At 39.1% G+C, this 16,143-nt stretch overlaps 1 protein-coding gene across 1 annotated transcript in view; it reads right to left on the bottom strand.

Annotated features, from left to right (window-relative positions):
• The window catches only part of col7a1 (collagen, type VII, alpha 1), a 122,422-nt gene that overhangs the window by 9,083 nt on the left and 97,196 nt on the right, over nt 1–16,143 (bottom strand). Inside the window, exons 90-109 of the mRNA XM_072452705.1 lie at nt 15,980–16,015; nt 14,331–14,366; nt 14,185–14,244; nt 13,180–13,305; nt 12,881–12,952; nt 12,542–12,577; nt 12,406–12,465; nt 12,282–12,326; nt 11,773–11,808; nt 11,587–11,622; nt 10,642–10,698; nt 10,387–10,458; nt 10,175–10,246; nt 10,038–10,073; nt 8,737–8,817; nt 6,916–6,969; nt 5,744–5,797; nt 5,618–5,680; nt 5,477–5,539; nt 4,719–4,835 (exon numbers count right to left, since the gene is read on the bottom strand). Of these exons, the coding sequence (XP_072308806.1) occupies nt 4,719–4,835; nt 5,477–5,539; nt 5,618–5,680; nt 5,744–5,797; nt 6,916–6,969; nt 8,737–8,817; nt 10,038–10,073; nt 10,175–10,246; nt 10,387–10,458; nt 10,642–10,698; nt 11,587–11,622; nt 11,773–11,808; nt 12,282–12,326; nt 12,406–12,465; nt 12,542–12,577; nt 12,881–12,952; nt 13,180–13,305; nt 14,185–14,244; nt 14,331–14,366; nt 15,980–16,015 (1,212 nt within the window). The remainder of the gene's footprint in view (nt 1–4,718; nt 4,836–5,476; nt 5,540–5,617; nt 5,681–5,743; nt 5,798–6,915; nt 6,970–8,736; nt 8,818–10,037; nt 10,074–10,174; nt 10,247–10,386; nt 10,459–10,641; nt 10,699–11,586; nt 11,623–11,772; nt 11,809–12,281; nt 12,327–12,405; nt 12,466–12,541; nt 12,578–12,880; nt 12,953–13,179; nt 13,306–14,184; nt 14,245–14,330; nt 14,367–15,979; nt 16,016–16,143) is intronic.

The raw sequence follows: 16,143 nt of genomic DNA, 5'->3' as shown, positions 1-16,143 counted from the left end.
GTCGTGGCTGGAGGTGCAGCAGTTTGTGTACAGGGAGAAAAGCAGGGGAGAAAGTACACAGCCCTGTGGGATGCCTGTGCTGATAGTCCGAGTGTCTGAGACATTCTTCCCCAGCCGCACACACTGCGTTGAGCTGGGAGAGCTTGTCCTGGAGCCGAGCAGGGTGGATGGTGTTGAATGCAGACCTGTTGGCTCTGTAGGTGAACTGCAGGGGGTCCAGCAGGGAGGAGGTGAAGGACTTGAGGTGGGGGAGGACCAGGCGCTCAAATGACTTCATGACTTCAGAGGTCAGCGCCACAGGTCTGTAGTCATTAAGTCCAGTGATCCGGGGGTTCTTGGGGACTGGGACAATGATGGACGACTTGAAGCAGGCTGGGACGTGGCATGACACCAGGGAGGTGTTAAAAATGCCAGTGAAGACAGGGCCCAGCTCACCTGCGCAGTGTCTTAAGGTGGCCGGAGTGACACCGTCTGGTCCAGCAGCTTTTTGAGGGTGGGATTTCCAAAATAGTCTGCACACATCTGCTCCTGAACTGTGAGAGTGGTGGGGGAGGTGGGGGGGAGCGGGTTTGGGTTGGCAGAGGTGGCCACAGTGGGGGAGAGGGTGTCAAATCTGCAGTAGAAAGAGTTGAGTTGCTGTGCCAGTTTTCTGTCGTCTGCGAAAGGGGGGTTCTGGGCTTGTAGTTGGTGAGAAGCCGGAGCCCACTCCACACAGAGGCGGGGTTGTTGCTGCTGCTGCTTCAGACGCGTATTGTATGAGATCTAGCTCTCTACACCTCCTGGCTAAATCCATACTTATCATCTTAGCGCTCTCTATCGCCGGCCTTGTGCGCTGCCTCCTTCTGCCGCCTCAACTGCCTCAGTTTGGGTGTGAACCAGGGTTTGTCATTATTGATGGTGACTTTGGTGTGTGATGGTATAATGCTGTCCTCACAGAATCGAATGTATGACGTCACAGTGTCCGTGTACTCATCCAAACTATCTGTGGCAGCTATGAAAACCTTCCAGTCTGTGATGTCCAAACACGTACGTAGCTCCTCCACTGCCTCATTGGTCCACTTCTTAGAAGTCCTCACTACAGGTTTGGAGAGCTTCAGCCTCTGTCTGTACGTGGGGGTCAGGTGAACCACATGGTCTGACGAGCACAGCGTGGCTTGGGCCACGGTGCGGAAGGCGCTGCTGACTGTTGTGTAACAGTGATCCAGCGTGTTCTGCTGGTTCGGGACTTTAATAAACTGTCTGTACTTTGTTAGTTTGTGCCTGAGATTCCCCTTGTTAAAATTGCCCAGGATAATACACAAGGAGTGCGGGAAATTCCGCTCCACACTCAGAACCTAAAGGAAAACTGACTATAAAAACATAGAGGAGATGTCACGAGACAGGGTTAGCGTTCTCAGCTCTCAAAAGAAAGACTAAATAATAAATAAATATGCAGGATAGGGCTGCAACTAATTATCTAGTTAGTAATTCAGGTCATGAAAGCTTTTTAGCTTTTTAAAATTTTTCTCCTGTGGAGCTGAAGTGAAGCTCTTTTTTCATAACGAAATGTACATATTTTCCGCATTATTGTCATGCAAATTTGAGTCATAAAACTCATTTGATTATGTAATTAATAAATTAGTTGAAAATTATTTCATTTATCGATTAGTTGCGATTAATCAATTAAGTTGTTGCAGGAAGAACACTCAAACATGGGCAAATGGAACAAAGTAACATGACTTAAAGGTGCAACATATAACTTTTCTGGTGAGGTGTCTCCATGGAGATGTCGTCACGTTATCTGTCAGATCCACAATATGGCATTAAACTTCTTGGGTTTATTCAATGACAGAACCTTTTCTTTTATAGCTGAAGAAAGAAGGAAAAAAGAAGGAAAAAATAAATCGAAAGAAAAGAAAACACATTATTGTGATATGTTTATCTGTCAGTATTAGCTGATAAGTTTAATGCCATACTGTGGAACATTCTAGAGCTAAGAAGCATAATTTCATGGAGAAAATCTGGTGGAAGCCTATACAAAAAACTGTTTTAAATAACAGAAGAATGATACAAAATCATATTATTGTATATATATAGGATACACATGTTAATTTGAAATGCATGCATGAATCATTGCTAAAACTATATTTTCTTGCACTGTAAATTCATGGAGAAGCGTTGGAGTTGTTTATGTTTGTGGCCTATTTTTGGTTCCTTTTACGTCATATCAGCTCTGGCCTCTTTTCAAGCTGCATCAAAATATATTAGTTATGGAACATTATGCAAGTAGCTGAATCCAGAAAGCACCTCCGCCTACAACAAGAAAAAACTGCATTTTAATTATTTATAAATTGCCTTCTTCTTCCCATCTAGGATTTTGTTTATTCAGTCATATTTGAAAGGAAAAAAAAGCCCCTTCGAAGGTCCATCGAATTGTAGATGGCCTCAAAAGAGCTCAGAAATCAAACACAGATCTGTCAGGTGAACGTGAGGCTGGCCTAAAACAGAGGAGGAATACCAATGAAGGAGACTCTTTCATCCCAGATTGGCTTTTGGTTCTCACAGTGAGTCAGTCCTCAAGCAGCGACTCACAACCTCGACTAGTGAGAACCAATGATTATGGGGTTTGGCCGCGTGTCGTGAAGGTGCATTCAAAAGGTAAAAAGTGATGCAATTGTGTGAAAAAGAAGAGAACGTTTTGTGGTAACTAAAAGGGAATTATTTACACTGAAGAGAAAATTGTAAAAAAAGACAATAAAGGCATTTTAGTGCAGCGCTCAGGGTGAGTAATCATTTTCTGACCCAGAGGGAGGAGGTCTTTGAGGAATAGAGAAGGGAAAAGTCTGGGCCAAACGGCAGGCAACGTCAGGATGAGAAAACGCTGGTTAAAGACACATTTCTACATTTCAAACAGTAGGTGAGCATGATCATTTGAACCGATTATTTATGTATTGTCAAAAGTGAAATGTGCTGTAGATGACTTTTACTGTCTAATTCCTTTTAAACAATTTGTAGAGGTCCACATTAATTGCTAATTTACCAAATGCATTCTAAACAAGTTTTTTCATAACCCTCAGAGGAAAGCGTTGTTTTGCCATCATGGTAAAGCTAAAAAAACATTAGCATGTGAACTGCGCACCTCCCGCTTTGCAGATAATCTATTTATAATTAGAAGCAGACAGCGCACCAGGGTCTGATTTTGACCCGAGGAGCACAATACAATCTGGAATGGGGAAAAACTTTGATTTGAATTATAATTACATGAAAAAACAATCTGAATACAGCCCATTGAAATGAAAAGGCAAGTAGCTAAAGAATAATAGATTTAATATAATATTAGCAATGTTTAGTGACTCAGAGTTTTGCAGGGCAAAACAAGCACAGTTTTGTCTGTAATTTATAAAAGCGATACTCGATCTTGATTAAAATGTGATATTAGTGCTAAGACCATGCTATCATGGAGCCGACAAACCGAAAATTATCGTATTTTCCAGATTATAAATCACACTTTTTTACTTAGTTCTTGCTATTTATACTCTGGAGAGACTTATTTCTGATATTTTTCGTTATATTCACACTGGCATTTCACATGACAAGCGATGCTGAAGAAAAATCAGCACTTCCTCCGGAGATTGCAGAGTTGCTTAGAAGTGACACCGAGATTATGATTAATAGTGCAGGGTAACACACGCAGTTATGTATGTACAAGAAAATAGGAACTAGTCAAAACTACTCAAAACAAAGTTGAGGTTGCATTCACAAATCGCAGATGCTGCATCAAAATTGGGACTAAACCGAGGCTAATCCTGGAAGTAAAACTAGACTGGAGCAGGACTAAACCAGGACTAGAACAGGACCAGACCAAAGTTTTCAACAAAGACGTTGTATGAGGTATGAACGTAGCTTTCTCTTCAGCGCACAACTGTAAACTAAACTCAGTGTCGATGCATGTGCTTTTGCCGTGCGGTGCCTATTGTCTGGTGTTGAAGGACAGACCGGGCACTGCTGTTTAGAAGTGACACAGAGGAAGAAGGATTCAATGGATTTAGTGATTTGGGGTAATATTGATGCTTTGGTAAACGTGTTAGCATGTTCTTTATGCTATAGTTATTTGAATAACTGTTAATATGTTATGTTATGTTTTACATTCCAGACACTTACCACAGTTCTGTCTGTGCGTCATGTAGCTGAAGGTGTTAGCGTTAGCATACGTACACCTATTCACCATGTTATTGTGCTCCAATATTGATGGTTCATACTTGGCGTGACCCAGTCTTTTTTCAGTATCGATGGTTCATGCTTTGTGTAACTCTATCTTGTCGATGGTACCGACTGAACGTGGAGCTGCCGGTCCGGTGTGCAGAATGTGCCACTGTTAGCGTCTGTGTCCGTCTGTGCGTCATGAGGCTGAATGTGTTACGTTAGCATATGTACACCTATTCACCATGTTATTCGCTCACTAATCTGTTTTATTTTAAATTGTTAAATTGTATTTCAAGATGTTTTTGGTCTTGGATTTTATCAAATCAATGTCCCAAAAAACGTATACTCCAGTGTGACGTATATGTTTTTTTCTTCTCTCTTATGCATTTTTTGGCTTTTGCGACTTATAATCCGGAAAATACGGTACTTAACAAACTACATTACATAACATGTCAAGTGAGAAAACATTGTAAATACAATTGTTTCTTTCAAGTAAATCAATATTATTTAATTATTAAATATATTTGTATCATTACTTTCTGTCCTTGAAGTCCCTCTGGTCCAGTAGTTCCAGCAAGTCCCTGGATTCCGGTCAGACCTGGGGGCCCGTCTCCTCCTCTGGGTCCTGGAGGGCCGGGGACTCCTGGTGGGCCCTGTGTCCAACAAACATTGTCATCAGAGAAACATCATTCTCTGCATTTGACTCCTAAAAAGGGACATATTGTGCAAAATCCACTTTGATGAGATTTTCACCTCGTTTCAACAGTGTTTGCTCATCATCAGTTTACTCAAAGATGTATTTTTATTGATTTGTGCAAGTTTGAGTTCAACCCATTTTGTCCTGTAACTGGCTTAAGAGCAGTTCAGTTTTCCCCGCCCACATCCCTGTTCTTAGTTGCAATTATATTAAAAAACAACTATGACTCTGAGTGATACATTGGATTCTAAAATGTCATGCAGCCACTTTTCAAAAATAAAAAGATGCAAATGACAATCTGCTGCTTATTAAAGTGAAATGTCACAATGAAGAGGCGGAGTTCTGTACTTTAGAGCAGGAAGTCAGTTTACCTGTTTATATTACTAAGCTATTTAAGGCCAATACTGTGGGTTGAAATTAACAAAATGTAAAAGGATCTAATTATAGTACAGAAAAAGCATAATATGTCTCCTCCGTCAGGCTGTGATTGGCTGACAGACAACAAGGGACGACGTGGGAAATACTTCTTCCTGGTTTGATTTACATTTCAGAATAATTACAGGGACACGTTCTCGTAAAATCAGAAACAACACGTACCCGTTCCCCTTTCTCTCCTTGAGCTCCTTTGGGTCCGGACACTCCGTCGAAGCCGCGGTCGCCCTGGACAAACACACACAGCTCTTCACTCGTGGCCTTTACAGACGCCCGTGTTGATGATGTTTGTATTATCGAACAAACCTTGGGTCCGACAAGTCCCTCTTTCCCTGGACTGCCGAGAGCACCCGCAGCCCCGACATCCCCCTGGAGGAAACACGGGAGTCAAACCAAACACAACATGGAGAAGTGCAACAGCTTTTATCATACCTGTTCTCCCTTTCTTCCTGGAAGCCCCGAGCGGCCAGGGATACCGCCGTCTCCCTGGAGAGAAATTAAAGAAAAAATACTCAACTTTTAATTATAATTCATCAAATTAACGTTTGGTCAATTAACACTTAAGTTCCGTGGAGCCCCCGGCACTGACTTATTTCTATGGAGATGGAGTTGCTTTGACTACAATATTTCATAGTATGGCATTAAATATATCTATCTCCATGGAGACATGCAGTTGACACCACCAGGCCAAGTTACAGCTCAGATCTGGGAAGAAGCAAGTCCGCTCACAGTTTTAAAGCAATAAGGCCCACAAATACATGATGAAATATACTAGATATATATGTTTAATATATAACAAAGGTGGCAAAGGCGGTTAGCGCTCTTGCCTCCCAAGAAGGAGATCGTGGGTTCGATTCCTGGACCAGACCAACATCACATGATCTCTCTGGGTGGAGTCTGCATGTTCTCCCCGTGTTACCGTGGGTTCTCTCCGGGTTCTCCGGCTCCTCCCACCGTCCAAAGACATGCATGTGTTAGGTAAAAATTGGTGACTCTAAATTGGCCCTAGTGAATGAATGTGAGAGTGAACTGTCTGTAATGTCTGTGTCTCTGTGTCAGCCCTGCGACAAGTTGGCCACTGTCCAGGGTGTACCCCGCCTAAGGCCCGAAGTCACTGGGATAGGCTCCAGTCACCCGTGACCCCGAAAGGGAACAAGCGGTAGAAAATGGATGGATATAACAAAGGTAATATTTGAGTCATATTCGCACTTATATCAATACAGATTTACAATTGAATATCTGTGATGCTGGAAAATACTCACTAAACACTTCACTGTTGTGGCACCGGACTATTGTTATGTGCTCACAGTTTCAAACACAGTTGGAGTGTTATTATGTTTGTAAAAGTAATAGTAATAGTGGTCAGGTCAAAAAAATATTGAAAAAACTAAAATAAAACAATAGACAATTTCAGAAGTAAAACTAATTCAATCTTTACTCAGGAAACTAAACCTAAACGCAAAGTGCTTTTTAAGTCACTGTAAAATCACTGATTGTTGGTTACATATAGTAACAGTAATGGAAGAAAATGAAGAACTTCACTGTTGTCATGGTGTCAATAATTGTGTTCCTCTTTCCTAAAATGTTCTCTAGTTACTTTGTACCTTGTCTCCTTTGGGTCCCTCTCCTCCGCAGACTCCTTTGGAGCCTCTGTCTCCCTGAAACAAGATACAAATATTTAAAGTTACATGGAGCAAGTGTGTTGGCTCTCCTCAAGTACAGTACTGCATCACCTAATGGCTATGACGCAGGACAGAAAGAAAATACACTTTTGATGACTGTGATTCTAAGAATAATGGACCCGCCGGACCAAATGCAGTCTGAAGAGGAGAATGAGGTAGAATGTCGCTGAGTGCACTTATTTTTTCTTCAGAATTTCTTTTCTATCGTTAATGGCAAATAACGCAGTTTGAAGTGTTTTCCAGGTTGGCGTTTGATAGCATTAGCCTTTGTAAAGGCTAATTTAGGGAGTTTCATGTAAATGGCAGCACAGAGTTATAGATACAAGTTTCATAAAGGAAAGAACAGTAAATGCATGTCATTTGGTGAAGTGGCAGATAATGTCTTAGTTCAAAAGAGTGAATGGAACATCAGGTACAATTAGAGGCCATTGTTGTGAAGGAAATGCCACTCATAAAGAGTAGAACGTATTTTGATGCTTTGTGGAGACATTATGTTGTTTCACATGAATTTCCTGGAGACTGAGCCTAACCTTAAACGTAAAAACAGCTTGCCAAATAGAACTGAACGATTCAGGAAAAAATATGAATTTTCTAATAAGAAATGCCACTGCGATGAGTGTTTTATTAACCATATTCTGTTCAAAGTTCACATTTTAAATGCATTTCATGTTTATACAAATCTAAACTTCAGAGTTAGCAGTTTTTACACACGTGTAGGCAAAAACAAAACAAAAAACACTACAATATTGAGGACATTAGTTTGTTGGTAGGTCTGCCTTTTTTAAATTTGACTTATTGCAGAATCAGAATCAGAATTGTATTACCATTTTGCTTCGGCAATAAAAACAACATAAAGAAAAGAAAATAAGAGCATGCAAAATCAGACATGTAAGAGTAAAAAAGATACAGTATATATACAACAAAGCACAATCAAAGTTAATTCCCAAATTCCCAAATTGCCAAGTACATTGTTCAGCCATCTTGTTTTTGGTCTTCCTTTGGCTCTATGCTTTAGCTTAGTACTACATATTTCACATGACAGCGCTCCTGGTTCTGTATAAAACATACATCTTAAATCTAATCACATTAAAACAAATTAACAAACAAAAATGTGTTATTTTTTTCAAAATTGTTGGTGGGACATAGACAACTTGCAAGACAGTTTTTGCCCCAATAAACACAATTTATTTTATAGATCAAGTCAAGACACTAAAGCCTCAAGGTGAGAAAAGGAGGGAGAAAGGAAGAAGAAGAAGAAGAAAGAAGAACTTGTACTTGATAATGATCTAAAATATCCTCTTATTACGTTCCTACGACCTTGTGATTTCAAATGCATTTAGAACATGCTTGGCAAATGGATGGTATCACAGTGACCGGCCTGAACCTGGGGGCTATATTTAAAGTGAATTAAAGCCTGTCTGTTCTTCTACTGCATCCATCATTACGTGCCACACCTCCACCACCCAAACTGCCACTCAATTTGTTCAGCAATCCATAAAAAAACTTGGAGGCTTTCCAAATACACCTACACCTGCCTTTAAGCTAAACATTACAGGGCTGAAGAAGGCAATCTCCTCCTCTCCTTTGTCTTGCATTAATCTCTAGAAAATCATATCAATTTCATGCTATTATCGAGCTGTGGGCGCCGTCACTCATGCTTGAAAGATGTGTCAAGGTTGGACTGGGCACTAAATCCATAGGTGCTGGAGCGCGCAGAAAAAACACACGGTAAAATGAAAATACCTTGATGCCTCGTAGCCCGGTGATGCCAAGCTCGCCCTTGTCGCCTTTACGTCCGGCAAATCCATCTTTTCCTGGTAGACCCTGAAAGAGACATTAGAAACAGGTTACTAACAGTATAATTATGTTTCTGTTTTAATCTTTTAGTGTACATTTTTTTGTAATCGTATGCTGCAATTTTCACTTTGTCGCAGGTTTTGATCCCATTTTTTACCAAGTTCAAGTAGAACTAAGTAACCTTTTCACCTTAAACATGTGGGTAAGTCGATATTTGAAGTGTCCGTCATCGCCCCCTGCTGTCTCTGGGCGGAAAACCAGCCTTACAACATTTGCATCGACATGAAGACAACTCTCCTGAGAAACCCTGGCTCTTTTTTATATTTGACAGTATGCACTGTTCTTGTATGTGATTATACTGTCTTAATTTGATAAATTTTTCTCACAATGTTTTTTCACAAGAGACCTGCAGGGGGAGTTTAGAGGTTAATAGAGGTTAATAAATACACAAACACATAAATATGTGCTAATCGCTAATAGATTTTGTAAATGCAATATTTTACATGATGAAAACCAGGAACTAATATCTAGATTTGAGATATGAAAGTTCACAAACATCAAACACAGATAAAACACAGATTATAATAACCCTGTGTAGCTGTTCTGGTTGTCTTCATGGGCGTTCTCACTCAAACCCGTACAAACTAAATCCCTATAATCAAACAGTCCCTATTTAGCCAGAGGAACCACCCCCTTCGCTGGCATTCACACCAAGGCTGAAAGTAACTGACTTTAACATAAAAGTCAATATTTGTGATTTCTTGGTTTTGTTTTCTACCCTGGCCTAGTCATTTCTCTTGTAGTCAGACAAAGTCTGTAGATGTTAATGCTTTGCCCAGAACATTTCATGGCATTAAACATATCTATCTTCATGGAGTCAAAAAATATTGAATAACTTAATAGTTTAATGTCATTCTGTGGATCATGCCAGGGAAAGCAATAACATCTGACAAACCCCCACCAGAAAAGTTACATAGTGAATATCTTTATCTTCCATTTGCTCTGTTTGAGAATAACTACTCTACTCCAATGCTCTTTGAGTTTCTCATTAGTGTAAATAGTACTGTCTGCAACTGCTGTGACCAACTAAACTCAAGTGAAAATAGTTACACATTTAGTTGATTTGATTTCTGCCTTCCTCAAAAAACTATCATGTCTGTCATGTTTAGAACACATTTCAATTTCCTCTACATTCTCATGTCATCACTGAAGCCAACCAAATATAAGATGAAATAAATTGAACTGACCATCTCTCCCGGTACTCCCGGCTGGCCCGCTTCGCCCTGCAGTCAGAAGACACAATGACAGTAATTATAATGGTAAAAATGGCTCATTCCTGCACTTGACTCTCTTAGGGTTTAATGATAGACATCTCTGCACTTGCCTTCTGACCGCCGGGGCCTCGAGCTCCAGGGAAACCAGGTGATCCGCCTTCTCCTGGCTCTCCTCTTAGACCCTGTGACGCACAAGAACTATTATAACTTCTGTATTTTATAATAAGGTAGCATCTGTAAATGAATGTGATATAGGCCATATTATTTTGTATTCTGCTTTTGCACTTCAATAATAAAGACTTCATTGTTTCGTTTGAAATACCTGTTGTCCTGCGGGACCCTCTTGACCCTTCAGCCCCTTTTCTCCCTGGATCCCCTTTGGTCCTCGGTCCCCCTAAAACCCAACGCAGAGTTATAAATAATGCCTAAAACTGTTTCAAAATTCATATCTAAAAACGACGTGATGTTACATTGGAAAAGTGGTTGTTTTATGATTATTAATGAACAGTTGAACAGTTTCAGTACACTCTTTCAGTCTGTGATTTCAGTTTCATTCAAGTAGATTAAACCAACTCACTTGTTCTCCTTTGCTGCCGTTTTCTCCCTGAGGTCCTCCCACCAGCACAGTGTCACCCTGCAATAAGCAACATACATTTGCTTTTATCCACGTTATAACATTATTCCCTCATCAAAAACGTTCCTGGAGTTGTGTTTAATTTGTGCCCCCAAAATCTTTCCTGAAATTTTACTGACCGAAAGCACTGTTTTTAAATTCATAAATCATCACCAGATTCGTTCTGAGCATTTCTGCCATCAAATTGCTTTCATTACCACTGTGTGTTAAACTGTATTAGCATTTGAGGCAGGTTTCTTTACATTGCAAAAACTTTATATAGCTTTTTCTTTTGTTCATTCCCACTGCTGCCAGTAGATGGCGTGCTAAGACCAAATTCAGGTAAGGGAGTACAGACGGATGGAAAGGAATTAGTGTTTTAATATATTTTAAGTTCTAAAACAGGAGGTGCCAAATCAGAGGTACTAAAGATCATTAACAATACAAATATTGGATAATATCATGTGCCCTTTGACTCTAACACATCTCGTCATCATTGCGCAGTATTAGGCAGTGATCTAAATGTGTAATGGTGGTAAGGCTAACATCTCTAAACCTGCAGCAGTTGTGGAACAGTAGAAGGATCAGGTGCTGCATGTGGGAGTGAAGGTTGCTACATCGGGCCTGATCTAACAAATTATTTTAGCTCAAATTACTGAAAAAAAAATGTCTTTTTCTGCATCTCTTATTAGAGCTGGTTAGCTATTTTTTTAATGTATGTTCTCTTTCTTTTTAATAATACAAAATACAATCAAATAAAAATAACATGCAATCTTTTTTTTTTCCCATTGATTATATTTTTGTCACATTGCCCAGCCATACTTATAAATGTAAATTCTGAAGCTGACCACAGTGCTGTCTTTGTAACAGTGAGTTAAGAAGGCTGATCCAATATTAAGATGCACAAACCTTTTCTCCTTTGTCACCTTGTGGTCCGATGTCCCCCTGAGGAAAGAAAAAATATGACCACACTTCAACGCCTCATTCAGGCGTGTCGATTTAATTCAGTAATTTACATGGGCAAACTGCATTGGGCCCTGCAGATAACACAACAGTATTGAAATATCAACATAAAAAACCTTTGTGAGCGTTCACCTTGTCACCTCGAGTGCCACGGACGCCTGGAGCACCCTGATGGGACAAAAAAAGCAGCGTTATGTGAAAGGACCAGGCTGAAAAATGACCATCCACATATGACGTCCCGGAGGCTCCGTGTGCTTGGTCAGGCACAACAGAAATAAATAATGATGCTGATTTCTCCAGTGTTGATTAAACCAAGAGAGAAGGCTGCCTCAGAAATGGCATTGTTTTGAACAGTATGTGTCACTGTTGTTTATGACAAATGAATTTATCAGAAAATAATACATAAAATGGATGTTTTACTATATATTGCATCGATAAATATAATTAATATGTTGTACCACTATTTTGTTATTGTTTTAATGTCAAATGGACTTTATTTCATCATTATTTATCATATGAGTTCATGAAGCTGGTCACATACTAGAGAAAGGGTTTTGTTTTAGACATTGTGAATGGTTTGGTCACAGAATAAACTGTGACATCGCTTCTACACAGTCAATACTTTGAAAACTGAAACTTACTGATGTTCCTCTCTCCCCGTCGACACCAGGGCGACCGTCTTCACCCTGAAAAAAGAAAATAAACAATAACAATACACGTCATAAATGTACGTTGATCTTAAATCATGTGCAGATGAAGGCCTACTCTTGTTCCTGGGTCTCCTCTCTCTCCTCTCAGGCCTGGGGTTCCCAGTCCCACCTCCCCCTGGACACAGAAGAAAATATCTGTAAATTATATCTATTCTATGTATTAATAGACCATAAATGTTTACTCTTCTTACTTTGTCTCCTTTGGACCCATTTGTACCCAGGGCACCCTTCAAATACAAAAGAGATTTATACAGATTTTACACACACAATCACATAATGTGGATACAAATGTACGGAACTGTGAAGTAATGAATCCTTCAAATAACTTAAAAATACATATTAAATGAAATACTGTTTAAGATGTACACAATTTATATATTTTTACACACATTAATTTTTAGCATTTAGCAAGCATGTAAATTTAGGGCAAAGAAAATGTAATATTATGGATAGGATATATATATATATATATATATATATATATATATATATATATATATATATATATAAACATATTAAATCAGACTCACAGATTCTCCAGTAGGACCAGCAGGACCTGGACCTCCTGGGTTTCCTGCTCGACCTGGAAAACCTTGAAGACCCTGAAAGTTTGATGATTTCACACATTAAATCCACCAGTTCAAACAATATTTGCACTGACTCATTCATCCAAAAATAAACAAAATAATAAAGGATACTTTGGATTATTTAAAAATGTATAACATTGTAAATATTATTATTTTTGGTGTGGTGCTGTCCATGTTTTCATGATACACACATTTACTTTTTCGCTTTAATAGTGTAATGAATTGTAGTGCGTAAAACACACCCGTTCTCCTGGGGGCCCCGGGGGTCCTGGAGCTCCGTTCTCTCCTCTGACTCCTGGAAGGCCGTTGTCTCCAGACTTTCCCTGAAGACCTGGAGGACCAGCTGGACCTGGAAGACCTGGATCGCCCTGAAAGTGAAGGAAAGGAGAACAAGGCTGTGATTATACTTACAAAAACACCACATAAAGTATAACTAGGACCTGGACCTAAACCAGGACTAAACCAGCACTAAACCAAGACTAAATCAGGACTAAACTAGGACTGAATCAGGACTAAACCAGGACTGAATCAGGACTAAACCAGGACTGAATAAGGACTAAACCAGGACTGAATAAGGACTAAACCAGGACTAAATCAACCAGAACCAGGACTGAATCAGGACTGAACCAGGACTAAACCAGCACTGAATCAGAAATAAACCAGGACTAAACCAGGACTAAACCAGGACTGAATCAGAAATAAACCAGGCCTAAACCAGGACTAAACCAGCACTGAATCAGAAATAAACCAGGACTAAACCAGGACTAAACCAGGACTGAATCAGAAATAAACCAGGACTAAACCAGGACTAAACCAGGACTAAACCAGGACTAAACCAGGACTGAATCAGAAATAAACCAGGACTGAATCAGAAATAAACCAGGACTGAATCAGGACTAAACCAGGACTAAACCAGGACTAGAATAGGACTAGAATAGGACCAAATTAGGCATGACTTGCAGCCAAAAAGGCCAGTCCAGACATGTTTATTGTAGGACTGGGCAATATTGACAAAAAACTTTATTATGTAAATTCAATAGAAATGTGTAAAAACATGTATTTAAACCCAATAGCTGAGGTTTAACCCTTATTTGAAAGTTCCCTTTTTAAAATCTCTATAAATATACTCGATAATAAAACTTTGCATATCTTCAAGCCAACATTCATGATACATTTTAATATATTACCCATTTTATTACCCTCTTATTACATGTTGTTTGTTGGTCTGTTCACATTTTGGTACTCACTTTTAAACCTGGAGGTCCACTGCGTCCAGCTGGACCAGCTAGTCCTATGCCTTTCTCTCCCTGGAAATAATAACATTATTTACAAATCAAGAATATGTATTTAAATGGCTATAATAGCATTGCTATCATTTAAAAAAGAACTGTACCTTGTCTCCTTTGGGCCCCGAAGAACCTTGTGCTCCCTGTAAATCCAGACACAAGCCGAGAGTTTCACAAAATTGGATGAAATTATTTTTGTTCTTCAAATTGGCAAAAAGGACAACATCTCTGCTCATGATTCAGCTGGAGGCTCTCTCCTCCGTCCTGTTTAGCGTCAGCGTCGTTGTCATTACATGTAAATCTGTCATTAACCTTCAGGATAGCTCACAATCAGAGCCCCATTATCGCTGAAGATTGGCCTCAAATACTGAAGAAGCTGTCTAACTGAGAGCGACAATTTGAATATAGATGAATGGCTTTAGAGGCAACAAACAAATTGATTAGGTAACAAAACGCTGATCGTGTTTTTACGCCTTAATTATACGTACAAATTAATTAATTATCGTTAGGTGCAAGTACTCTGGGGAGTGATGTTTTAGGGATTCAAAGTAATGGCTGCTTATATTAAACAAATGCGTGGTTTTTTTAGTCAGAATGGTTATATGATGAAATGAAACGGGAATACGAATATCTCAACTTGACAAACAAGTTAAGTTAGCTAATTACATGTTGAGAATGAAAATCCTTTATTCTAGACCAGTGATTCTCAAACTTTTTCACCAAACCAAAAAGTCAATTATTATTACATTTTTCGATTATGAGCATTTTAGACCACAGCACAGACAAGGCATTGGGTAAATAAGATAGTAATTTGGGAATAAATTGTGTGTTTATTCTGCCTTTTTACAGCCAAATATGTAGTTAAATTATATCTATATCTTTAAATAGTTCTTATTGCATGAACATCCATGAGTTTGTGGTCTTGGGAGTGCAGTTTGGATCAAACGTAATATTTTTTTTTTAGTTTTGTATTGCCTTGATTTTATTGTGAAGCACTCTGGTCAAGTGTTGTAAAGGGCTCTATAAATAAAGGTTGATTGATTGATCAAATAATCTCTGAACAAAGTGTATTTATAATTAACCACTATTTCTTAAGTTGACTACAGCCCACTTGCAAGGAATGAAATAGAAAAGGAGGGAAATTCACATATGTTAGATCCACATTTCCACAAGTTTTAGTTTTCAATAAAAAGTAAGAGAAATGTCATTACAGAAATACTTGTTTTCATTGTTTTGCTCCGATGAGTATCTAACTCAGGGGTGGGCAAACTACGGCCTGCGGGCCACATCCGGCCTGCAGCGCCTTTCTATCCGGCCCGCCAAGCTTGTCCAAGTAATATTTAAAAAATATATATATATATTTGTTTTTAATTTTGTTTAATTTTTTTTTTTCCTTTTTTGCCCTCAGGCATCTGTCTGCACTTGTATCCTTAATAAATATGACGTGTAATGAATTAAATAATAGATTCAATAGCCTATATTTGACAGAAAAGTGATATTTTATTTGATATTTAATTTTTGGGATTTTTTTTTTCACACTAATGATCGCAGGCCGGCCCTCCGCTACTTGCCTGGATTCGAATATGGCCCTCAGAGGAAAATAATTGCCCACCCCTGATCTAACTTGTTTTAGTATCAATTTGTATCTTCACTTTTGATACTTTTGACAACCCTCTAAGCTAAACAAAGATGTTGAAGGAGAAAATCATGTAATATTTTTTGTGAATAATGTACTAAAATGAGATAAATGACTCACATCTTCCCCAGCCTCTCCGGGTTCTCCAACCACGCCCTAAGGAGATAAATCATGATTGCAAATAGACATTCACAAAATAAGCTCCACTCATATGCCATTTTAAAAGGCAAATTATTATTAGATTTCACATTAATTTGCATGATCTTCTATAGGCAGCATTTGAC

This window comes from Eucyclogobius newberryi, unplaced genomic scaffold, assembly GCF_026437365.1.
Source record: "Eucyclogobius newberryi isolate DKJ021-1_F unplaced genomic scaffold, fEucNew1.0.hap1 SCAF_19, whole genome shotgun sequence".
In the NCBI taxonomy this organism is placed as follows: domain Eukaryota; kingdom Metazoa; phylum Chordata; class Actinopteri; order Gobiiformes; family Gobiidae; genus Eucyclogobius; species Eucyclogobius newberryi.
This window is presented reverse-complemented; position numbering and strand designations above follow the sequence as displayed.